This window comes from Tachyglossus aculeatus, chromosome 9 (genome assembly GCF_015852505.1).
Source record: "Tachyglossus aculeatus isolate mTacAcu1 chromosome 9, mTacAcu1.pri, whole genome shotgun sequence".
NCBI lineage: Eukaryota > Metazoa > Chordata > Mammalia > Monotremata > Tachyglossidae > Tachyglossus > Tachyglossus aculeatus.
The window spans coordinates 16,163,601-16,189,651 of record NC_052074.1 but is presented as its reverse complement, the minus strand read 5'-3'; the positions used below and the strand labels follow the sequence as shown (position 1 = coordinate 16,189,651).

At 40.3% G+C, this 26,051-nt stretch overlaps 1 protein-coding gene across 2 annotated transcripts in view; it reads right to left on the bottom strand.

Moving 5' to 3' along the window:
• PLCB1 (phospholipase C beta 1) overlaps positions 1–26,051 on the bottom strand; it is a 444,925-nt gene that overhangs the window by 81,352 nt on the left and 337,522 nt on the right. For both annotated transcript variants that reach the window (XM_038750967.1, XM_038750968.1), the window contains exons 17-23: positions 19,650–19,734; positions 16,981–17,105; positions 16,467–16,621; positions 13,940–14,104; positions 11,062–11,161; positions 10,532–10,636; positions 7,872–7,981 (exon numbers count right to left, since the gene is read on the bottom strand). In XM_038750967.1, coding sequence (XP_038606895.1) covers positions 7,872–7,981; positions 10,532–10,636; positions 11,062–11,161; positions 13,940–14,104; positions 16,467–16,621; positions 16,981–17,105; positions 19,650–19,734 — 845 coding nt within the window. The remainder of the gene's footprint in view (positions 1–7,871; positions 7,982–10,531; positions 10,637–11,061; positions 11,162–13,939; positions 14,105–16,466; positions 16,622–16,980; positions 17,106–19,649; positions 19,735–26,051) is intronic.

The window sequence follows — 26,051 nt, the reverse complement described above, 5'->3', positions numbered from 1 at the left end:
CACCATTGGAAAATAAGGACTGTTTTCCTCATTTCACAGTTAAGGAAGCTAAATATAAAAAGTAGTTCACTTGCCCAAGGCCATATAAAAATACTTAGCTTCACTGCTGGGTTAATATTTAAGGCTTATTTAGTCTGTCACTAAATCCAGTTAGTTCTTCACAACATCTCCAGAATCTGCTTCTTTACACCATGCTATTGGCTATTTGTCATATCTTGCCTGACTCAATTACTCCAGCAGCCTCCTCGCTGGCCTCCTGCCTCCAGTCCCTCCTTTCTCAAGTCCACACTTCACTCTTTCATGGATGGCCCTCATTTCCTCTTCTCCCACTCCCTTCGGCATCACCCTTTATTCACCTCTCCCTCAGTCCCAGAGTCCTTTTGTACATATCTGAAATTTCATGAATTAGTTTATATTAATGACTGTCTCTCCTTCTAAACTGTAAGCTCATGTGGGCAGGAAACATATCTACCAATTCTCTCATAGTGTACTCTCCCAAGAGCTTAGTACAGCTCTCTATACCCAAAGCACTCAATATATATGATTGATCTTTTTTTTAAAGCATGAATCTATGTACATCTCCCGACTCCTCAAAAACCTCCAATGGTTGCCCATTTCTTTTCACATCAAACAGAATCTTTTGACCATTAGCTTCAAGGCACTCAGTAAGCTCTTTCTCCAGTACTTACTCTTACTCATCTCCCACTATGCCCCTGTTTTCTGGCTTTGTTTCTCCCAAGCCTGTTCCCTGTGCTTCACTCTTGTCTCTCCAATTAACTCTTTCTCACAGCTGTCCTTCTCTCTGGTACTCCCTCTCCTTTCAAATCTGGCAGACCACTGCTCTCCACACCTTCAAGGCCCTACTGAAATTTCATCTATTCATTCAATCATATTTATTCATTCATTCATTCAATCGTATTTATTGAGCACTTACATTGTGCAGAGCACTGTACTAAGTGCTTGGGCAGTATAACTTGGCATTCAATCATATTTACTGAGCACTTACTGTTTGCAAGGCACTGTACTAAGTGCTTATCTAGGTGAGGTCTTCCCTGATTGAACTCTCATTCTATTTCCCCACTACTGGCCCTTTAGTGCTTTTAAATCAGTCAAGCACTTGGATATTCCCCCCAGCTCAATTTTATATTTGCACACACACTTTTGCACTCTCTTGCTTCTTCCTACCTGCAATTTATTTCAGCTCTGTCTTCACCACTAAATTGCAAGCTCCTTGAACGATAGATCATGTTTACTAACTCCAATGTACTCTTCAAAACGCTCACTACAGTGTTCCACACGGAGTAAGCACTCAGTATATACTATCAATTGATTACAAGTTTTTCCTCCCAAATCAGAATTGAGTCAATTCATGTGGGGGTTACTTTCTTGCCAAACCCTGCTGGAAGGAAAACTCACACTACAGTTTGCATGCCTTGAACGGCACACATCCATTTCTCCTGACATAACATCATGTTCTATCCAGAGTGACAGATGCTGTCAAGAAAACCTTCTCAATTCCCTATCCAAAATGTTCCACTCCTAATGTGGAGTAAAAGCAGTCATTTTCGGAGAAGTGAGTCATTACATCCTTCTTTCAGTTGGCCAAAATCATGTTATCTGTCAATCAAAGGTGATGATGATGATGGTATTTGTTAAGCACTATGTGCCAAACACTGTTGTAAGCACTGGGGTAGATACAACATGATCAGGTTGCCCCAAGTGGGGCTCATAGTCTTAATCCCCATTTTACAGATGAGGTAACAGGCACAGAGAAGTTAAGTGACTTGCCTAAAGTCACACAGCTAAGTGGAGGAGTCAGGATTAGAACCCACAACCTCTGACTCCAAAGCCCATGCTTTTTACACTAAGCCACGCTGCTTCTCTAGCAGCAAGGTGTCAGTGGTGCCTGGACATTAGAGCTGGTCAAGGTGAAGATGATGAATGCTTATGGTGGGCAGAGCACTGTAATAATGCCCGAAGAAGAATACAAAAGAGTTGACAGACTTGCTCCCTGCCCCATATTAACAGTAGAAGAATAGTAATATTTAGAATTTTCTAAATACTCTGAAGTAGACAAAGGGGCAGTACTGAACAAGGGTCAAAAGAGTCCATGGCTCCCCCTGCAATTCACTCTATCTGGGTCACAGTTTCTTGCTGTAAAACGCCATACCACGGTCAGTGAAAGTCCTGTGCTTGCTACCCACATTGACCACTCTAGCTTGGACTGCATCATCCCCCTCTAGACTGGTAGCTCATTAGGGGCAGGGAATGTGTCTGCTAATTATGTTGTATTGTACTCTCCCAAGTGCTTAGTATAGCCCTCTGCACATAGTAAGTGCTCAGTAACCACCATTCATTGAATGATTGATTGACTGAATAAGGCTTCTGTCTCCGCTAATGGCCTGAGAGCAGAGTCGGCCACAGTGCTGTGGCCTTGGACAAGGTGAAGGCCTGACTAATGCCAGATGTAGGGTCATTGCCTCTCTCCTTGACCTTCCTTCCGGCCTTGCATACAGCACTACCAGTTTGACGCTCCTTTGTTTCCTTTCAGTTGGGTGAGGCACTCTGAATATGAGAGAAGTGTTTGGTTGTGAATTATAGAAAATCAGGCATGGGGCAGAGCCAGATGTAATGAGAATCTAAACAGAAGCATCAACTTATTTGAGACATTCCTTGAAAAATCTAGACATCCAATCAGTAACCATCAAGGAATTCAATATTTCAAAATATAGTCTTCAAAACTCTAGTGGGATCGTTTTCCTCTTTCATATAATTGACATTTAATTCCCACTTGGTTAATATGCTTCCAAATTTCAATTGGTCCTTGTGGCCCTAGAAATTGACATTTTTTTTTGTTTCTATTAGCTTCTCTGCTTCCACCCATATGAGATCCTCATGACGACAAAGGCATAAAACATTTTAAAAAACAAGATACCATAAGCCATGAGAAATTTAAAAAAGCAACCTTCAAGTACACATGAACACAAAAAAGCTTATTAGAAATCAATTTTCATTCCAGGCACTAGACAACTCACAAAATATATAATTTACTAGGCCAAATACTTTCCAATGTTAATCTCTAGTGAGTAGTCACTTTTGTCTTTTATAGATGAAGATACATTGCATCATTTTTTAGACTGTGAGCCCACTGTTGGGTAGGGACTGTCTCTATATGTTGCCAACTTGTACTTCCCAAGCGCTTAGTACAGTGCTCTGCACACAGTAAGCGCTCAATAAATACGATTGATGATGATTAGGGCTCAGTGAGAAGTAAATAAAAGGGAAATATGGTTTAGACCACTTCACTCATACTTACATTGACTCCCAACGAGCCCCAGTTCATAAAGAAAGAGATTCCTCAAAGGGAAAGACTGTAATGGACACCTTAAGCACTTAGTACAGTGCTATGCACACAGTAAATGCTCAATAAATATGAATGAATGAGTGAATAAATGAATGATAAGGAAAGGGGTCAGACCGAAGATAAAACAGGAAATAAAGTCCTCATGGGAGCTGTCCAAAAATGATTTCTGCCTGTTGTTCTTCACAACCAAATCCTAGCCTGGCTCTAGGGAAATTTTCCAGCTCCAAGATGTGGGGCTTCATGAAAGGAGCACAATTCCATTTTATGCTTAGCCCAATAAATGGATTTTCAGTCTAAGCTTTTTACTTAATCCAACAAAAACAGGCTTCTCCAAGCAATTGCTAAAGTGTACAGCACTTTAACTACTCTTTTTCTGATCTCTCTTGGAAGCAGCGAGGAAATCCTAAACTGAAGACTCTGGGAGTTGTACTATTTGTGACTCCAACCACAATGATAATATTGGTATTATCACTGGGATCGACGTAGGTTAATCAAGTTGGACACAGCCTTAAGGGAGAGAGCCTCACAAGCCTAAGAGGGAGAGAGAATAGGTACTGAATCCCATTTTACAGGTGAGGAATCTGAGGCACAGAAAAGTTAATTTTTTTATGGTATTTGTTAAGCACTTACTATGTACCAGATACTGTACCAAGTGCTAGGGTAGATCATCATCATCAATTGTATTTATTGAGCGCTTACTGTGTGCACAGCACTGTACTAAGCGCCTGGGAAGCTAGTCAGGTTGGACACAGTCCATATCCCCCTTGAGGCTCACAGCCTCAATTCCCATTTTACAGATGAGGTAACTGAGGCATAGAGAAGTTAAGTGACTTGCCCAAGTTCACTCAGTAGACATTTGAAGGAGTTGCGATTAGAACTCAGGTCCTTCTGACTCCCAGGCATATGCTCCATCCACAAGGCCACGCTGCTTCTCTAAGGACACTTGCCCAAGGACATCACACCATGCCAGTGTGGAGCTGGGATTTAAACCAGGACTCCTGACTCCCAGTCTCATTGTCTTTCCTCTAGTCCACTGTTCAATAAAAAGTGACATCCTCATTCTCATTAATGAAATATTAAACTGCAGTCTTTTTTGAAAGAATGCCGTTTAATGAAGCACCAGAGGTTTATGATAATTTTTGCCATGCTACCAATGTGCTGCATAATTTGGGATAAGCTCTCTAACTTCTGGACCATCAGTGCACTGATTCATTCAGTCATTCACTCAATCGCATTTATTAATCACTTACTGTGGGCAAAGCACTGTACTAAACACTTGGGAGAGTACAACAGATACATTCCCTTCTCACAATGAGCTCACAGTCTAGACGGAGAAAAATACATTAATATACATTAAGCAAATTACAGCTGTATATGTATATGTATATATATACATATATATACTTTGGGGATGGGAGGGAGGATGAATGAAGGAGCAAGTAGGAGCGATGCAGAAGGAAGTGGGAGAAGAGAGGACGGCTTAGTCAGGGAAGGCTTGTTGGAGGAGATGTGCCTTTAATAACAATAATAATAATGGCATTTATTAAGCGCTTACTATGTACAAAGCACTGTTCTAAGCACTGAGGAAGTTACAAGGTGATCAGGTTGTCCCACGGGGGGCTCACAGTCTTCATCCCCATTTTACAGATGACGTAGCTGAGGCCCAGAGAAGTTAAGTGACTTGCCCAAAGTCACACAGCTGACAAGTGGAAGAGCCGGGACTTGAACCCATGACCTCTGACTCCAAAGCCCATGCTCTTTCCACTGAGCCATGCTGCTTCTCATAGGCTTTTAAGTGGGGGAGAGCAATTATAAGTCTGATATGAGGAGGGAGGGCGTTTCAGGCCAGAGGCAGGATGTGGGCGAGACGTCCACAGCGAGATAGGTGAGATCGAGATACAGTGAGAAGGTTAGCATTAGCGGAATGAAGCGTGTGGGCTGAGTTGTAGTAGGAGCGTAGCCAGGTGAGATAGGAGGGGGCAATATGATTAAGTGCTTTAAAGCCAATAGTGAGGAGTTTTTGTTTAATGTGGAAATGGATGGTGGGTAATGGTCCCTAAAATAGTCAATCAATTGCATTTATTGAGCACTTACAGTGTGCACAGCACTGTACTAAACATTTGGGAGAGTAAAGTATAACAACATATTCCCCGTCCACAACGAGCTTAAAATATATTGCCCGGCCCCTGAAGTCACTACACAGAATACTGAATGCAAATGCAAATGACTTTTTGCTCAGGGTTGTGGAAGCTTTATCCAAAATTTCTTTAGGCTTTCCTCTCTCTCTGCTCTCTGGTTGCAGAGGGATAGATTTTTCCACTGCTCCAAATGAAAACCAAATGCTCCTGAGATGTGAGTTGAGGCTAAGGATATGGCCAGTGTAACTGTGTTCTCTGCTTCTATAAAAGTTTAATGAGTCCTCCGTGTTCCACTCAAAGTCAGTCTACTTTAAGAACTTACAAAGGGAAGAGAGTTTAACTCAAAAGAGGTGAATGTCTTTTGTCACACCTGCTGTTTGAAATTAAATAGTATTATCTAAGATACACGAGGTGAATTCAACTTTTTCCCTACTTGACGTGAGAATCACTTTGGGAGAATAGCTTGATTCGAGAGGCAAACATCTGAAAATATTGTTCAGACCATAAAGGTCTTCTGTTGTAAGACAAAAATGACCTCTAAAGGCATAAAACTGAAAGGATTATGCTAAAAACGTTCTTGCTGCTAAAATAGGGTCTCTGGTGTGTACCGTGTCCTAGATAGAATTTTCTTTTGAGACACTAGCAGGTCCTTCTCAGTGCCCTCATTCAAGCACATGTGACAATTTGAGTATATTAAAGACAAGAGACAAACTGTTGTCCAAAAAAGTGTCTAATGACTTAAGCTCATCTAATCTTACCGAGAAAGTGTAATTTACTTTGGTTTTAGAAAAAGTAGGACAGCAAAACTTTCAGACCTTCAAGAGGAAAAAAAGTCATTACCTTCACATAAAAAAAATCTACGTGATATATAGATTTGCTATGTCTGTGAACTTAAAAAAAAAAGCAATTGTAGAATCACAGCAAACAGGAAACACAATTACTGAACTACTGCCTCTTCACTGTTGAAGGGTAGGCAAAATAGATTGACCTAAAACTCTACTTCCTTAATTTTGCATCCCAAGTGTTTCATTTACCTAAAATAACTCCTTGATTTGTGGTGTCTGCGTAGGAGGACAAGGGTTTTGAGAGTCTGAGAGAATCTTAAAGGGTCCCTGTCAACCACAGATAGTTCTCCCTCTCAATGCTCTTGCTACTCTCACTTCACTTCACTCGCCTAATAATGTAAAAATGGTAGAACCAATCTGGCAAATTACGGGGAACATTTTCCCATCAGCTTTCTTTTGCTTCTCAGCGGCTCCCCATAAATGTGGCTCCCTGTCTTCTCTGAAATAGAAATCTAGCTGATAGGCCCTTAAAGTATGCTTGAATTCTTCAGACTCCTATTTATGAACAATTTGGAAACCTATTTCATGATGGAAACCCTTTCATTATATCTCAGACTTGGGCTTGCATATAGGACTTTAGAGAAATACTAGTGAATGCAAATTGCTGAGCAGGGTCCTTTTACACTTCATTAGAAATGAACACAGTTGTTTCACTTCCACAGATTTCTGCCTTCCTATGGATAATTGAGGCATTCCTAAGTTTCCTTTAACTTCCATATTTCATGCTAATAAGGCCATCATATTAGAAAGTGCCTTTGTTTCTTAAATTATAAGGATCCAACTCCAGAAAGATTCAGGTAGTGAGCCAATACTAATAAAATTTTAGCTTATCTCTGGAGATATTCTGATGTTTAAGTTTCCTTATTCTTAGGTTTTCCTTTTTAGAGAGATTCTTGAAGAGTCTTCTCGAGGATTCCTTAATAATTAACTTCTACTTTACGGAAAAAAAGGGTTAAAAGAAAGTCATCCACCCAACTCCTCAGGTGCTTCAGGTACCCAATCTGTAAAATGAGAATTAAATCCTATTCTTACTTAGGCTGTGAGCCCTATGTGGGACAGGGACTGTCTCAAACCTGAACATCTAGTATCTACCCCAGGGCTTAATATAGTGCTCGGCACATAACAGGGGCTTCACCAGCACCATACAAAACTATGGAAGACCATTTTCTCCAAAGTTGAGATTTCTTCAAAATTTTGAGATCGCATTTTCAAGTTTGATGATACTCCTTTTTGTTTTCACATCCTGTTCACGGAAACTAGAAAAAATTGCAATTGTTTTCATAATAAAAGTCCATTTCTTAAAAATATATGCTTGAAATTGGAAAATTACCAATTGAACTAAATTAAATGAAGTCTAAAAATTCTTTTTCATCATATTTGCATTTAGGAACTTGAGTATATGTTACTTTTTAAACACCTTTCTCAAAGTGAAAGTTGATTTTTAGTTACATAAATGTTCAAATTAAGCACACACAACTTGGAGCTGAATTCAGGGTTCAGCTAAAGTAACTGAAGTTCTCTTGCCTCTTTCTTTACTTCGTCTTCATCTTCCAGTGTGAGTGCTGCCAGCTGCTTAGCTCTTTGCTCCATCAAATTCACATATCGGATTGGATTGGACAATGCCTCAATAACATCTAAAACAAAACACAGAAATTTCAGAAAAATAAACTGGCTATATAATTATACTGTGTACTATGCATGGTGTATTGTGTCTGTTTTGACCTGCTTACCTTGCATATACCCTAGCAGAGTACACACAGTAAGCCCTTAATATACACCAGAATAATTATTACAGGTCTATAGTGCTTAGAACAGTTAGAAGGGCTCCTTTCTCTATGGACCAAGATAGGACTGCAGGCAGCTTTGCAACCTGGGACGGGATTAGCACTGGGGCGAGAGAGCTAGTGTTTGCAATCTGCCATTCAAACATATGGGGAAAAACAGATGGTACTGCACAGCAGGACCTCAACACACCGAGTCCCGATTTAATCGGGGGTTGAAGGTCGTGTGTCACGCGGAAGAGCTTGGAACTCAGGTCAGGACATGTGGCCAGCTAGAGACAGTCCTGTAAGAAGCCACACACACATACTGGCCTCAGTGGCTCTGGACAACTAACTGGGTGAGTGGCTCCGTCGGTCCAGGGTGCAGGAAGTTACATCCCTAAATCTCCCCCGTCCCTCCCAGCCTCACGGCTGCCTGTGTTTCCAGTAAGCAGGATTCTAGAGAGTTTGCAGCAACTCGAGCCATAGGGAGAGGGGGTTGTCTGGCTGCAGTGCCAGTGGTTTGGGAGTGCCAAACTGCTCCTGCCCCTCTTTTACAACCCGGCATAAAGCTGATTGCCAGATCTCCCATTTACCAGGAGGGTGGAGCCCTACGGAGCATATTGCAGTAGGCATTTACCCCAGCTGCCCACATCCTGTGGATAACATTGGCTAGGCAGACCAATATTAGGATGAAAAAAACTTCCTTTGGGAGGTCTTCATTACTAGGCCACGCTGAGAACAACAGCGGCTTTGTGTATAGAATATGGACTTGGGAGTCATCATTATCAATCGCATTTATTGAGCGCTTACTGTGTGCAGAGCACTGTACTAAGCGCTTGGGAAGTACAAGTTGGCAACATATAGAGACAGTCCCTACCCAACAGTGGGCTCACGGTCTGACGGATCTGGGTTCTAAACCCAGCTCTGCCACTTGTCTGCTCTGTGACCTTGGCCAAGTCACTTCACTTCTCTGAGCCTCAGTTCCCTCATCTCTAAAATGGGGATTAAGATTGTAAACCTGTGTCCACCCTCACGAGTTTGCATCTACCCCAGCTTAGTATGGTGCCTGGCACAGAGTAAACACTTAACAAATACCATAAAAGTGATAATAATAAAAAAAAACTATTTCAACTCTTCTAGAAGACAACCAATTGTGAAAGACCTAACACATTTAGACAAATATTTTCCATACAAAATATTTCATTCAATCCCCAAATAGTAATGAATGTGATGATGACGGTAATTTATGGATCAAATGAAAAATTCATTCATTAATTCATATTTATTGAGCGCTTACTGTGTGCAGAGCACTGTACTAAGCACTTGGGAAGTACAATACCATTATTATTATTATTACTACAATTTGGCAACAAAAATGTACTTGCTTAGCTATCTACTTTTAAAGAAAAACTATAAAGTCATGTTTTACCAGAGTTTACACAATGGAGGATGTCCTGGATCAATCAATTACAAGTTATGTAACTGTTATCCCTCCGACTTCAATTCTGAACCCCATATGGCCAGGGACTGTGTCCAATCTGATTAACTTGGGTCTTAACCCAGTGCTTAGAACAGTCCTTAATACATTTTGTGTGACTGGTCAGACTGATAGGAAATCCTGCCTTCCAATGCCTTAATGCTATATTACAATAGGGTGGAGAAGCTGATTGTGATCACAGAAAGTTATATTTGTAAGTGAAATCCAATAATGCTAAAAATGTTCCAATGTGAGAAATTAAAATGCAAGAAGGCCTAGAGAAGCAACGTAGCATGGTAGCGTGGAAAAAGAGTGGGCCTGGGAATCAGAAGACATGGATTCTAATCCCACTCTGCCACTTGCCCGCTGTGTGATTTTAGGCAAGTCACTTATGTCTCAGTTGCCTTTCCTGTAAAATGGGGACTAAGTACCTTTTCTCCCTCCTACTTTTATGGTGAGCTCCATGAGGGACAGGGAGAGTCCAACCTGGTTAGCTTGTATTTACCCCAGCACTTAGAACAGTGCTTGACACATAATAAGTGCTTAACAAATACCATAAAAAACTATGACTAGATTTCCATTAATTTGGGGCACTTCATGAGCTCTCACCACAGAGCTACCCCATTAAAAATATCTTCCACCCTGGTCGTAAAATGGTCAGCCAAAAAGAAATACCCGATTTTAACAGAAAAAGACCCCTCCCATGTTCTTCCTCTTGGTGCTTTCTAAGATGTGGCTCATCATTTGGCTCTTGATTATATAAAGGAAAAGACTTAAGAGGAGACTCCTTCCATGTGTGTGTGTGTGTGTGTGTGCGTGTGTGTGTGTATGTACCTATGTACATTAGGGGAAGGGGTAAGGTGACCTAGAAACTGAGAACTTCCTTTGAATTTCACTTATACTGTAAATTGAAAATTACAAAAGCATAGCCAAAGAATATTTACCTGCATAAGTATCTGGGACATAGTCTTTAACTTCTATGTATACAAAGACAGCTGGGAGCATCAAAGGTTGATTTCTTTCATTCCTCAGACAGATGTAGTGATATCCTGAAAGGGCACACAGGACAGTGTATAATACAATTTCTAACCATGGGCATTTGGTGTTAGGCAGCTTTATTCTGCATGGCAAGTTACCCCTTATTTTCCATTAATTTTGGTTGTATAGCATTATATGGTTAAAAGGGTATCTTCACCCCCTGGCTGAATATATCTTCGGAATCATCTGGACAGCTATGCTTCCAAGCACATTTTTTTCTCAGGAAAATATCATTTAGAAAGCAATATTGGGAAGACATGACTGAAATTTATTAATTAGTTAAAGGCCAAATCACATAAATGACATCAGGCAGCACAGCAAAATCAGTTACGAAGTATTAAATAATGCTGCTGCAGTATTAGCAAATAATTGAAAATAATACCTTGGTGAAATTCTTCACCTTCTGAATAAACATCTTTTAATCACGAAACCTTACCTGGTCGAATTGCTTGGACAGGCAATAACCGGTGGCCTATAAATTTACCTCCTTCTTCATAAACGGCTATCCTTAAGCATGCCAGAGAAGGAAGAACCACCTACAGGGACACATAACGATGAGCATTTCCATCAGTTCCTGTTCTGCTCAAATCCTGATACAGGTCGCCAACCAGTCAATTGAAATAAATTAAAGCAACTGCTCGATGCCCTGACATCAGCTCCAATCCCACATGACCAACAACTTAAGAACCACTAAAATGATTTCTTCTTAATGGGGCACCTTCGTTTTTCACGACTTTTTATTTCAGGAAAGTGCGCTGTTTTGGCAAATATCCCCAGCAACCTCAGTACATCACAGCTGGTGGGGAGATTCTATGAAACTAGAGTTCTTACACTTTCAAAGCAATGGAGAGAGCGCTCAGACAGACTTCAGCATCATTCCACCGCTTTGAAGAGACAGAGTCTAGGATTGGCATAGGAGATGAAATCAGAAACTGTTGACAAGTCCTTTAGAGTTGTTGCCGCATCCCATAAGCTTTTTGATAGTTGAAGAGAGCAGTGACAGGCATAGTAATGCTGTGGAGGCCTGTTAAATGAATCCTTCACCCTGTTGGTGGTTAACCTGTATATAAACTTGAAGGATAGCTCATTCTGAGAGCCCCACGAAGGACAGGGATCGTATCTAATTCCCATTTGCGTATTCTTTCCCAATGCTTAGTATAGTGTTCTGCACTATTACTATGGAAGATGAATTACTTGGTACTAAGAAGAGAGCTCCTGGTCTGTCATATTCCCCAAATCACCAGGTGGCTTGGAAGCATGGCCTAGTGGATAGAGCATGCGCCTGGGAGTCAGAAGGTCATGGGTTCCAATCCAGCTCCACCACTTGTCTGCAGTTTGACCTTGGACAAGTCACTTCACTTCTCTATGTGTCAGTTACCTTATCTGTAAAATGGGGCTGTGAGCCCGATGTGGGACAGGGACTGTGTCCAACCCGATTTGTTTGTATCCCACCCAGTGCTTAGTATAGTGCCTGGCAAAAAAATGAGTGCTTAAAAAAATACCACAATTATTATTTTCTGCACCCAACTGGAGCTCAATAAATACCAATGGTTGATTTTTTTCCCTCTTCCCACTGACTCATTGTACACTTGGTCAGTCAGGTGGCTAGCAAATGACCTTGCTTCAGTATGTGTGTGGAACTGTCATTGCTGCTTAGGCATATGATGTTAAACTACTTCATAAGAGAAGCCTGAAACAGAAATTGACTGGTTGAAGGTCTGAGATGTTCTTTAGTTATGAAGTGTTGAACAAATATATTCGCTTTGGGGAGGATTATGAGAGGAGGGAAGAAAATTCAAGAGCTATAAGACAGTCTTGGAATGATCAAAATGGACCACTAAAAACCTCCTAAAGAAAGACTTTAAATTATGTCTTTATTGAAAGAGATTACATTTGTCCGTATATCAATCCAAGAATGACAAACCAGTAAAGGCACAGCAAAAAATGTACCTTTCAACTCTAAAATGACATTACATCTTGCATTATGAGGCAAGCATGAATGTCCTTATTTCCTGGGGTGAGGAAATCTTTAACCTTCCACAAATCTCTTGAAAGGCAAATACCTGATTATGAAGTGTGGCACTCTGAAGTTATTCAAGGCGGAACCCAGTCAAAAGGGTCTCATCAAGTAATGTTTAGAAGCAATGATGTTTAGCCTTTGAATTAGCCTTAAAAAAGGTTGTAAAGAACCAACCCAATTCTCAATCCAATTCACTGGAGCATATTGATTACTGCATCAGCCTCCTCTCTGATCTCCCATCTTCCTGTCTCTTCCCCACTTCAGTCTATACTTCACTCTGCTGCCTGGATTATCTTTGTGCAGAAATGCTCTAGGCATGTTATTCCCTTCCTCAAAAATCTCCAGTGGCTGACTGTCAACCTATGAATCAAGCAAAAACTCTTCACTCTCAGCTTCTAGGCTCTTCATCAACTCGCCCCCTCCTACCTCACCTCCCTTCTCTCCTTCTCCAGCCCAGCCTGGCCCCCTCCACTCCTCTGCCGCTAACCTCCTCACTGTACCTCGTTCTCACCTGTCCCGGCATCGACCCCTAGCCCACGTCCTCCCCCTGGCCTGGAATGCACTTCCCTCCACACATCTGCCAAGCTAGCTCTCTTCCTCCCTTCAAAGCCCTACTGAGAGCTCACCTCCTCCAGGAGGCTGTCCCAGACTGAGTCCCCTTTTTCCTCTCCTCCTCCCCATCCCCCCCCCCACCCAACCTCGTTCCCCTCCCCACAGCACTGGTATATATTTGTACAGATTTATTACTCTATTTTACTTGTACATATTTACTATTCTATTTATTTTGTTAATGATGTGCATATAGCTTCAATTCTATCTGTTCTGACGATTTTGACACCTGTCTACATGTTTTGTTTTGTTGTCTGCCTCCCCCTTCTAGACAGTGAGCCCATGGTTGGGTATGGACCTTCTCTATATGTTGCCAACTTGTATTTCCCAAGCGCTTAGTACAGTGTTCTGCATACAGTAAGCGCTCAATAAATATGAATGAATGAATAAATTGAAAACACATAAACTATGCAGAGTATAACAAGATGGGAATGTGTATCAGTCTATTGAGAGTGAATTATCTCAGATTATTCAACAATTTGATTAACTCCATTTTCAAAGGAACAAATGCACACTTTTAGTAGAGATCAATGTAAAAAATCAGCAGGTTTTTTTAGGAACCATATTGAACAGCTAGTGCTGGGTGTTTAAAAAAGATTCCCTTCATAAAATGATCAAAATCACTTTTGAAAACGTGCTAGCAATTTTAATTAAATCAACTTAAAAGAACAAAAACAAGACCCACCTTCTTGAAAACAATTGGCTCTTCTTCCCAGACGGGATTCACAGCATTTCCTTGAGATGTCTTGGTCTTAAACGCTTTGCGCCTGGTGTCCACAGGCAAACCAAACATATCTACTTCTACGTAAGTCCCGACTTTCTTATCAGAAAGAAACTGGCCAGAAATTATCTAGGAAACAGAAAAATTGTTTTGGAGGGAGGGAGAGAGAGGAGAGTGGCCCTCCCAAAAGTGCTGGTTGATTCAGTTGCAAGTGATCACAAATACTGAAATCCAATGTGTTGTATAAAAAGCTTGTTCAGTTTGTTCTGGCATCACATTTAATACAGTTATGTTAAAAATAGGAAAATATTGAAAGAATGAAATTCAACAGCAACTAGGACTGACATTAGAATAGCAAATAAATATATTTCTAACAATAATCATGGAAGTTCAATTTCTGAAAAAGTATTAAAAAACTCACATTCTTCAATTTTATCCTAGTAATAAAACCAAAGCCCTTCCTGAGTTTATAGGCAAAATGATTAAAAAGCATTCCAGGAGACACAATCAACACAGATTACTATTCCATCAGGTTATCCACTTCTAATAATTGCATTTAAGTGTTCATTTCGTGCCAAGACTGTAAGCCCGTTTTGGGCAGGGATTGTCTCTCTTTATTGCTGTATTGTACTTTCCAAGCACTTAGTACAATGCTCTGCATACAGCAAGCGCTCAATAAACATGAATGAATGAGTGGTGAGAGCTATGTAAGGTATAATGTAACCAGATCACAGTCCCTGCCCTGTATGAGGCTCACAGTTTAAAGGGGAGGGAGAACTAGAATTTAAACAGATGAGAGACTGAGGAAAAGAGAAGTTGAGGAATTTCTTCAAGGTTACACAGCATGGCCATTTCTTCCAGGAAGGTGGGAAATGAACACATTTTCATAGCCAGAGATAACTGCTCAGCAGAGGAAGCTAGTGAGGTGAGCAGCAAAGCAGAGCTCAACTGCCAGCTCATTCTGAGCAGGGAACGTGTCTGCCAACTCTTTCGTGCTCTACTCTCCCAAGCACTTATTACAGTGCTCTACACATAATAAGTACTCAATAAGTACCACTGAAAGTGATGATAATGATTCGGTTTTCTTTTAGCCCCCTATTCAAAGCTGAACAGAACTAGCTGCAGTTCAGTGAAAGATGTGGACGGAATCCACTTAGTTATATTTCAACTGTATGCTGCACACGGCAAGGAACATGTGTACCAACTGTTGTACTGTGCTTTCCCATGTGCTTAATACAGTGCTAAAAACAATAAAATAACTATGGAAGTGATCATTCTGCAGGTAATGTGTTCAAGGTGGAAAAAAAGTCAAAAGTGCTAGAGAATTGGTTTATATACATTGATATATATTCCTTCCACATTTTATATATACCCATATATAGACATATAGAAATGCATATACATAGGCTACTCAAAGAAGATGCCCCTGACATTGAAATTCCCTCCAAAAAGTGGGTGGGACTGAAAAAGCCAATATGGGGCCCATCAATCAATCAACAGTATTTATTGAGGGCTTACTATGTGCAGAACACTGTACTAAATGCTTGGGAGAGTACAACAGAATTAGCAGACATATTCCCTGCCCATCAAGAGCTTACAGTCTAGTATCAGCCGCACTGTGCCCTGTCAAAGACCACCCTTCGTAATACTGTCAGATTTGATCTTGGCAGGGCCTGACACTATTTTCATTTTGTCCTTTGTCTCACTCTCAAAGACAGCCATTCCTTTCTTAATTGCAGTGTTCAATGCTGGTCTTTCTGTGAAAACAGATTCCCAGTTTTCAGCTGTGATGCTTCATTGTCTGAAGCTTTGAATTACTGTATCCATAAAACAGTCCTTGCTTTTGGTCTCCCAGTTTCAGCTCACCATATGGCAGCTGTTTGGGGATCCTGCTGCCATCCATCCTCATCAAATGGCCCTTCCAGTGGAGTTGTGCTGTGGCAACCATAGCTTCAATGCTGGGAGATAGACTTTCCCCTAGGATCCATTGTACATGATCCTGTCTTGTTATTTGATATTGAGGATAGCCTATAATACCAAGTGATGGCACTGCTTAAGGAATCTTCTCAACTTTCCAGCTGCTGCCTTTTCATGGCAAGGGGGCCAAATCAGAATCATCCCTCCATGCCACTTTTTGTCCTGAGAATAACTGAGCGTCTTCCTCCAGTGCAATTCCAATTTAGCTAGTTGAGAAAATGCCTGGATTCATTCATTCAATCATATTTATTGAGCGCTTACTGTGTGCAGAGCACTGCTCTAAGCACTTGGGAAGTACAAGTCAGCAATATATAGAGACGGTCCCTACCCAACAACAGGCTCACAGTCTAGGATTTAAGTAGGCAACTCCCACTGAGCTCAAGAGATGATGAACGGAACTCCAGAGTAGTGTCTCAATCTGAATTTTCCTGACAAGAACACTGACGGTGCAGAACAGAAACACGTGTCATCCAAAGTCTCTAGGAAACTACTGTTATAATAAAATAATTCCTACCTTAACAGATAAAGTGTTGGCTACTATCCCATCCACGATACCTTCAGTAAATGGGTCAAAATGTTTGTCTGGTCTTCTCATGAACTCTGGCTTTAGTCTATACCCACTTTTTCCATTGTATTCATACATCCCCATGTTGATTTGCATAGCCAGATCTGAAAGTTACAAACACATACACACACATACACAATGAAAATATCCACTTCACACAGGGGGATTAAAGAATGAGATGTAATAACAGGCATAAAGCAACTACACTATTAACCTTTATTTGGAATTTTGACTGTTTTTTCAATGTATTTTATATTATTAACTGTCCAATTAAAATTCAGGGTTCCCAGAGGTCAAGTCTGCTTTTCTATTGATGAAATTACGGGGATTTCTTCTAATCACCTACAATGGAAATGGGTAAGAGGAGGAAATTGAATGCCACTTATTCTGAAATTTAGGGCTGATTCAGCTCATTTGAAATGAAAATACATGACAAAAGAATCAAGAAAAGGTTACAACTTACCTACAGTTTGAAAGTTAAGAGCCACCATTTGACAACCAGCATTCCAGAAGACTTGAGGCATATAGTTTGAAGAATCTACTCTTGTTCCCTTTGGATAAATCCGGCTAAGTTGCATCTTGTTATACCTATATAGTGATGGTTAAGGAATAAATTGTTGGCAAAAATGGACTATGTAATTTTTACCTCAGTATTCTGCATGAAGCTCTATGCAGCTACCATTTATTGGTAGCAATATTACTTCTACTCCCTTATTCACTCTTTTGTCCACTGCTCTCTTCAACTATTCCAGGCCTTTAACTCAATCCTAAGACCCCACCATTGTCTCCACCTTGGCCTCATGATGAATTTTTATACAAGTCATTTTGTACACGTCCCCTGCATTTGTCAAATACCTCCAATAATTGCCCATTCCTCCCTGTAGCAAGCAGCAACTACTAATCATAAGTTTTATAGTACTCAATCAGCTCTATCCTCCCTACTAATTTTCAGTCATCCTATTACATAATAATAATAATAATAATAATAATAGCATTTGTTAAGCACTTACTATGTGCAAAGCACTGTTCTAAGCACTAGGGAGGGGAAACAAGGTAATGATGTTGTCCCATGTGAGGCTCACAGTCTTAATCCCCATTTTACAGATGAGGTAACAGGCTCAGAGAAGTTAAGTGTCTTACCCAAGGTCACACAGCAGACATGTGGTGGAGCCGGGATTCGAACCTATGATCACTGACTCCAAAGCCCGTGCTCTTTCCACTGAGCCACGCTGCTTCTCCACCCAAGTCAGGAGATGGATTCTAGTCTCAGTTTAACCACTTGCTTACTGTGAGACCTTGAATAAGTCACAACTTCTCTGGATTTCAATTTCCTCATCTGTAAAAAGGGGACAATATCCCTGCTCTCCCTTTTAGACTGTAAGCCCTATGCGGGAGAGGGATTTTATCTCCCTGTTTATGTTCAATCTACCCCAGTGCGTGGCACAAATAAAGCATAATAAATATCATCTTATTATTATTATTTTATTATTGTTATTCCCATCATTATTCCATCTGAAAACCACTGCTACAGGGGAACAATGGGAGGCCTGAGTATTTTTCCAATGCTGTAGGGTCAGAGGTACAGCCAGGGTTTTCTTGAAACAGCTACAGAGTTGGATAGGGGATGGATGAGAATCGTCAGAGGGAATGGAAAGAGAGAAATTGGGTGAGAAGTGAAAAGGAAGTCATGGAAGAGATGAGGAAGGCAGAGGGGGAGAAGTGGAAGAAAGTAAAGAGTAGGCCTAGACAGAAAAAAGCACGGGGGTAGGAGAGTAGAAAAACAGGCAACAAGGAAGAGAAAAGGAGCATGACAGAGAAGAGAGGGACAAGCAGAGACACAGAAGTGAGGAAGAGAAGAGGAGGAAAGGAAGGGACAGAAGATGGGGAGAAAACAAAGGAGAGGAGGAGAAAAAAAGAGTGACATAGGACAGTAAATTAATAGTATCTATTAAGCATTGTACTAAGCACTTGAGAGAACACAAAAGAGGCAAGAGACACTATTCCTGCACTTAAGAATCTTACAATGTAGAGATTAACACTGACTAAATTACTGATAGGAGGAACAAGAGAAAGGAAAGATGGAGAGCCGAACAAATAAATTGTTCCATAAAAGAGTATATAAATCAACGGTTACCAAACTGCTAAAAAAAAAGGTAGCTAGAACAATGTGTCTTGAGGTGGCAATTAAGAGGCTATGACCTGGGAAGGAGGAAATAAAAATTGGTATTGTCTCCAAAAACAGATTTCCAGAATGATTTGCAGATTAGGGAGATTGTGATCTCGTGGATTTGAAGGGGGATGGATGGGAGCAAGGGCTGAGAGATGTAAGAATTGATAAGAGGTACTTTAAAAAAAAAGTTTAAAGAAATGAAGATGTCACCTGGGGTGTAGTGAGAGAAGAGGGTGGATAAGTAGGTTGGAGAAAGCTGATGGGGTGCCTTAAAGCCAATATTAGGAGATGAATGGGTACCAATTTGAGATTATGGAGAAATTAAGAGACATGTGAAGAATGATGTTTGGGAATGAAGTATGGGCTAGGTAAGGGAAGGTCTGGAGACAGAAGAGAAAAAAAAAACCAAAACCAAAACAAATTAGGAGGAAATATTGGAAATGGAAAAAGTCCAAAGTGACAGAAATAGAGAAAACGCAAAAATCCTGTAAATGTTTCACAATTATTACATAATTAGCCAGATGGGGGCATTGCAGAACATGCAGTGTTTATTTCAGGACCAGAAGCCGGGACAGCAAAACTCCACAGATGAAGAACACCACACTTTAGCATCAGTAAATTAATTTTACCTACCAGGAAAATAGTTAATTTCACCTACCCAGAAAATATTACAACACACAGTCCTTATACCACAAGGCTGGGTTTGGTTTTACATTTTCTAAAACCAAAATCCATTTGAAAATCAAATATTCTGTCATGTGCTTCCTTTAGAAATGCCTGTTTTCAGAAGCAATGTCTCTCCACAGACAATGACAATGTTAACTGACATTTGAAATCATGATAGTTCACTCTCCTGACTTTGACATATTCCCCATTTACCTACATTCTTAACCAAACCTGATCCAAAGACAATTTCCACGGTTAAGGGCAGTTTCATTGCAATTAGACCCAAACAAGGATACTCTACAAACTCCACTGGAGACTTTGTAAGTTGTTCAAGTCCTTTGGTTTCCACAAAAGATGACATTTCAAAACTCTTGTTGCGCTCTACAATAATAACAATAATAATAAAAAAAGAAAACCATCAGAAACACTACCATCTCAAGCACAAACTTCAACAGGAAGATGTCCAAATATCAATCAATGGTATTTATTGAGTGCTTACTAAGTGCAGAGCACTTATACTGTACTTACACTAAGTACAATAAAAACAGAATTAGCAGATACGGTCCCTGCCCATAATGAACTTACAGTCAAGAGTGGGAGATACTCTGCATTACTGGAAAGAAGTCATTCCCATTAGTAATGATAATAAACCTGATGGTTATATTACAGACTCCCAAGTGAAAAACAAACATTCAGGAATCATGAAGGGAGGTGTGTATATACTTCATTGGAAACAATTTCAATTCATTGTTTCCAATGAAGTATAAACAAGTCATTGAGAAGCAGCATAGCCTAGCATATAGATCACAGGCCTGGGAGCCACAAGGACCTGGGTTCTAATCCCAGCCCCAACATTTGCCTGCTGTGTGACCTTGGACAACTCACAACTTCTCTGTGCCACAGTTTCCTCATCTGTAAATTGGGAATTAAGACTGAGCCACATGTGGGACAGGGACTGTGTCCACCGACTTGCTTGTATTCATTAATTCATTTATTCAATCGCATATGTTGAATGCTTAACGTGTGCAGAACACTGTACTAAGTGCTTGGAAAAGTACAATAAAAAATAAACAAACACATTCCCCGCCCACAATGGGCATCTACCCCAGTGCTTAGTACAGTGCCTGGCAAAGAGTAAGCCCTCAATAAATAGGATTAAATGAATCAAAGTGCTTTATAAAATATCATTTTTTTAAAAAAGTTTAACAGTAAATGAGGGAGAGAGGGCAGATGCATTCTCTTCCTTCACACTTTTAGATTTTCCTTGGTGTAAATGGAGGCAGCTGAATCTCCAACCATGAAGCAAAGTGAATTTAGCACATGATTAATGATTGAAAGGGGAGAGAGGGAGTTTGTAGGACAGACTAGTTATATAAAGGGGTTTGAGATCCTGAGGTTATCTTGGGCATTAAGAAAATCATAGCCCTACATCCTTCAGATCATTCATTGGGGGACGTTTTCCTCAAATCAGCACCCGGGCAATCGAAGAGGCCATATTAGGTGTTGCCTTCTTGGCTATATCCCAAATGGACTCTGGCTGTGAGAATTCACCTTCACTCAAGGTTGTGAGGATAAAAACTCTCTGAAAATGTACCTGGCTGCACCTAATTTCAATATCAATAAGAAATGAAGGATGATGGGCCCCACCAGGGCAGAACCTTCCTGGAGGGCCTACAGAGACACACCACCCATTTATTTTCATTTGTGATAAGGCTGCAGAGTATCATGGTTCACTGGATTCCAAGAAGTTCATCGGTTGGTATACTTCAAAAATAATGAACGTCGATTGATATATTAGTTTCAAGAAGTCAAACAGTTCTTTGAAAAGTACTTAGTCAATGGAATTTATTGAACGTTTACTGTTTACACAGCACTGTATTAAATTATACTCAGACTCCATGATTAAGTTTCACTTGTGGGTGCGTGATCTGAAGAACAACACTTAGATGTAATTCCTATCATATTATTTATGTTGATAAACCCCTTGGGTCAAATTTTCCATCATCTCCAATTTTCACAAGCATAATTTTCCACAACTCCATGCCATTTTCCATAGTGAGAATGACACAGTGCCTCATGCCTTAATAGATCCACGACCACAAAGTACAATGAAAAAGTAATATGTTAATATGACTGATTTTAATCCTCATTTCGTTAACATTTGTAGTTTTCAGAAAACTCAGTGGGCCCGGAAATTATTCTTGGCAGAGTTTGGTAAACTTTGAAAATACAATCCAGCCAGGACATTTTGTAATATCATAGGAAAAACAATATAATTTCAGGTTAAATACACTGGCTCATCTCTCGGTGACATCTTATTGATCCACTAATTTCAAACCCCTGTCTAAATCATTGCCAATTTATAATTTCCTCAAACTTCAGCCAAATAAACCATTTTAAAATCTAGTTTGATATTGGGAACCTAGTCTCTAAGCCACAGTGTTTCATTCTGTTGGTTGGGGGAAGCCACAGAAGGGATTACTCTTCCTTTAGGAAAATAAAACTCTTTTATGCAGTAATGCACAGACCAGAAATTAAAATCACAATTGTCAATTGCTGAGATGGTTCTTACAAAACAAGCTACAAGTTGATTGAAACAGTTGATCTGGAGTCCATCTTACACGATAACAAACTGTTCTTGCAGAAGTCAAGGCCCTTTGCTAATGAAAATGAAGATATACTACTTATGCTCAGCACTACGAACTGAAATTGTGCACAGGAAGATTTATGTTAAACAGTTACAATGGCATTAAATTATTTGCAGACTACTGGAGCAGGGAGATTCTGGAGTGGAATTCACAAATCTCCTTTCTCTCCCATCTCCTTTTTAACCCCTTTCCTGTCCACTTCCTGCCCATCCTTTTGTTCACCATTTCCTTTTATGAATAAGTTTTCTGGGAAAATCTGCCAATAGATCTCTTGATGTTATAGGTCAAGGGACTGTCTTCCAAAACCTTCAAATATATCCTAAGTGACCTACTAGAGGCCTGGAAGTGGTTGAAAACATTACCTGAGAAGTCCATATAAATTGGGCATTTGAATTCACGCCACCCTCCAAAAAAAATACAAGTGAACAATCCTAATTTTAACATGAGTAACAGGATAGGAGATCATAAAGGGAAAATGTTATTTTTAAAAATAAAAAGGTCAATGAAGTCAGGAACAGGAAGATCCACAGAGAGGCAGGTCAGATGCAAACAGGAAATGTTGATGGGTGGGGAGCAAAATGGAATTTGAATAGCATGTTGTAAGGGATGCTAAGAATAAAGTTAAGAATCAAATATATTCCGTACATACTAAAAACAGGAAGCCAGCCTACACTTGCTATCCACCTCTCCCTCAGCCCCACAGCACTTACATACCCATAATTTATTAATTTACATTAATGTCTGTCTCTCCATTTAGACTGTAAGTTCCTTGTGAACAGGGAACATGCCTATCCACTCTGTTGTACTGTATTCCCCCAAAGGCTTAATACAGTTTTCTGCACATAATAAGCACTCAAATACCATTAATATATTGCTGATCAGTGGAACCACTTTATAATCATGAGGTAAAATATGCTCAGGGTTGAAAAGGAGAAAGCAGAAAGGGCTCAATGAATTCTTTAGTACTGAATTTACTGAGGGACATATTCAGATTCTTACACTTTTTGTTCTGTTCTGAAGCAGCTGAATCAATGGAATTGGGTTAAATTTTGATGATCATATGGGGTGTATTGACAGAATCAATAAACAAAAAATCTGGACCAGATGACACCCACCTGAGAGCTGAGAGAACACGAAAAGAAAATTGAGAAACTCGTGGCAAAATACTAAAACTAGGGTTAGAAATGGGTCAGAGATGGTTAACTAATGTAACGATCAATCAATCAAATTTATGAAGTGCTTACTGTGTGCAAAATACTGTACTAAGTGCTTGGGAGAGTACAACACAACAGAGTTGACAGACACATTATCTGCCCACAATTAGCTGAGAATGTAGAGGGAAGACAGATGTTAACGGGAATAAATAAATTACAAATATATACCTTAAGTGCTGTGGGGCTGAGGAAGGGGTGAATAAAGAGTGCAAATGGGAGAAGAGAAAATAAAGACTTAGGAAAGGCCTCTTGGTGGAAATATGGAGAAGTGCTTTTAATACGGTTTACTGTTTTATATACAAATTCAATGATGCAAAAAGTTACAAAAACTGCATCATTTAATTGGTATATAAAGCAATAGAATGTCCACACATAGAATGTTACATGCTATTCTAGTCACTGACCCTTACAGATATTATAGTGGAGGGACGAGGGAGGGTGTGGGGAGCTTATGGCTGGGGACAGATTATGAAGATGTGGACTCTTCATTTTGAGAAGGATAAGATGGAACTCTGCAAAGGCATGAATGGCGTGCACAAGGCAAAGACAGAATGACTGTTCACCAAATGTCACACCCACCGGACTTGGGGCACTCACTGTTCCAAGCAGGTGGCAAATTCAAAAAAAATAAAAATTTTCCACACATCAAGTGGTAAATGTATGGAATTTATTTTCTAAAGGATTTTTGCCAGCTGTAAATATCAACAAGCTTAAGGGGGATTTGTGCTTGGGACTGCAGGCTCCTTATGGGCAGGGAATGTGAGAAGCAGCATGGCTCAGTGGAAAGAGCCCAGGCTTTGGAGTCAGAGGTCATGGGTTCAAATCCCGGCTCCACCAATTGTCAGCTGTGTGACTTTGGGCAAGTCACTTCATTTCTCTGGGCCTCAGTTACCTCATCTGTAAAATGGGGGTGAAGACTGTGAGCCCCCTGTGGGACAACCTGATCACCTTGTAACCTCCCTAGTGCTTGGAACAGTGCTTTGCACATAGTAAGTGCTTAATAAATGCCATTATTATTATTATTATTATTGTACTCGTGCTGCACACAGTAAGCACTCAATAAATATCACTGATTGAGAAGGCACAAAGCAGCATGACTCAGTGGAAAGAGCCCGGACTTGGAGTCAGAGGTCGTGGGTTCTTATCCCGGCTCTGCCACTTATCAGCTGTGTGACTTTGGGCAAGTCACTTCACTTCTCTGTGCCTCAGTTACCTCATCTGTAAAATGGGGATGAAGACCGTGAGCCCCACGTGGGACAACCTGATCACCTTGTATCAACCCCAGCGCTTAGAACAGTGCTTCGCACATAGTAAGCGCTTAACAAATGCCATCATTAATTAAAAAAGAGAGTTCGTAGGCACCTTCCCTACCCACTCAGACACTCAGTCCGTGATATTTATTGAGTACTTACTGTGTGCAGAGCACTATACTCATTGTTTGGAAGAGCGTAGTACAACAGAATCAGCAGACACATCCCGGCTCCACCAACTGTCAACTATGTGACTTTGGGCAAGTCACTTAACTTCTCTGTGCCTCAGTTACCTCCTCTGTAAAATGGGGATTAAGACTGTGAGCCCCCCGTGGGACAACCTGATCACCTTGTAACCTCCCCAGCGCTTAGAACAGTGCTTTGCACATAGTAAGCACTTAATAAATGCTATTATTATTATTTTCATTATATTATTTGGGTAGATGCCTGAATTAGTAGATAATGGGTTCGTAAAGGGAATGTTGGGGATATAGGGATAAATGGATCTAGACGCATGGAGGAAGAATGATGGGGTTTTTGATGGTATTGTAAGGAGGACAACCGTCCCACAATTTCCCTGTCAGAGACAAAATACTGTTTTGAATGGTCCACTGGTCTGGCCCAGTAATGGAACTTTTTATGTTCTTATATTCCAGTTTAACATAGCAGATAAAACCTTCTTTTTCAGGCATTTCATTTTAAATACTGCTACAGTAAAGGAAAAATTGCTGGCAGCAAGGGACTATACTGGTCATAAACAGAACTGACAGTAACTGAAAGTCACGAATGTTTAATCAACCGTGAAATAAATCTATTACTACCCTCATTTTCACCAGAATGATCAATCTGGCCTCATGACTGTAATGTAATTCTAAAATTAATTATCTGGAGAATGACCTCCAATCAGGCTAACCTAACATTGCTGTAAAAGTGAATCTTGTTCTCTACTGCTTCTCCTAAGGCTTAAGATAGACAAAGAAACAGGGAGCAGGCTGTACATCAGCACAAATTTAACAAAAGATGAATAGTCTCTTAGTGAGAGACATATGTCTGGACTTTGACATTCATGCTAAGAGACCCCTGTATAGATTTTCAGTTTGAAAACTTAAATTCGGTAATGCACTCTTCAGAACAACAGAAAGATCACAATGTCACCTCACATTTCAACCCAAAGCCAAGGGAAAGGAGATCCCCAAGATCAGGATTTTCCCTCCATGGACTTTTATGCCACTTTATGCTCGATCAAAATGTGGAAAAATGCATGCAAGTGGACACAGCTTTCCTGACAAAATCAAAACCTAGCAGGGCAGGAAGAGACATTCTCAGACTGCATGAATGAGAATTTGGTAGGGCTGTAGCTAAGTGGACGGTTAAAAAGAGTAAGTATTGTTCTAATGGCCGTTGCTAAAAATGATGGAATACAATGTATGTGTTGCACCCACTGATTGTGTTTTCTAGCATTAGCTGTTTGAGTAAAGTCAGATTGTCATTCTGTGCAGGAGCAAAATCAGACCCCAAAAACTCTCTTGGGAGTTTGGAAAAAATCCAATTGCATACGGTTTTAGATCTATTCATTACGCAGTCCT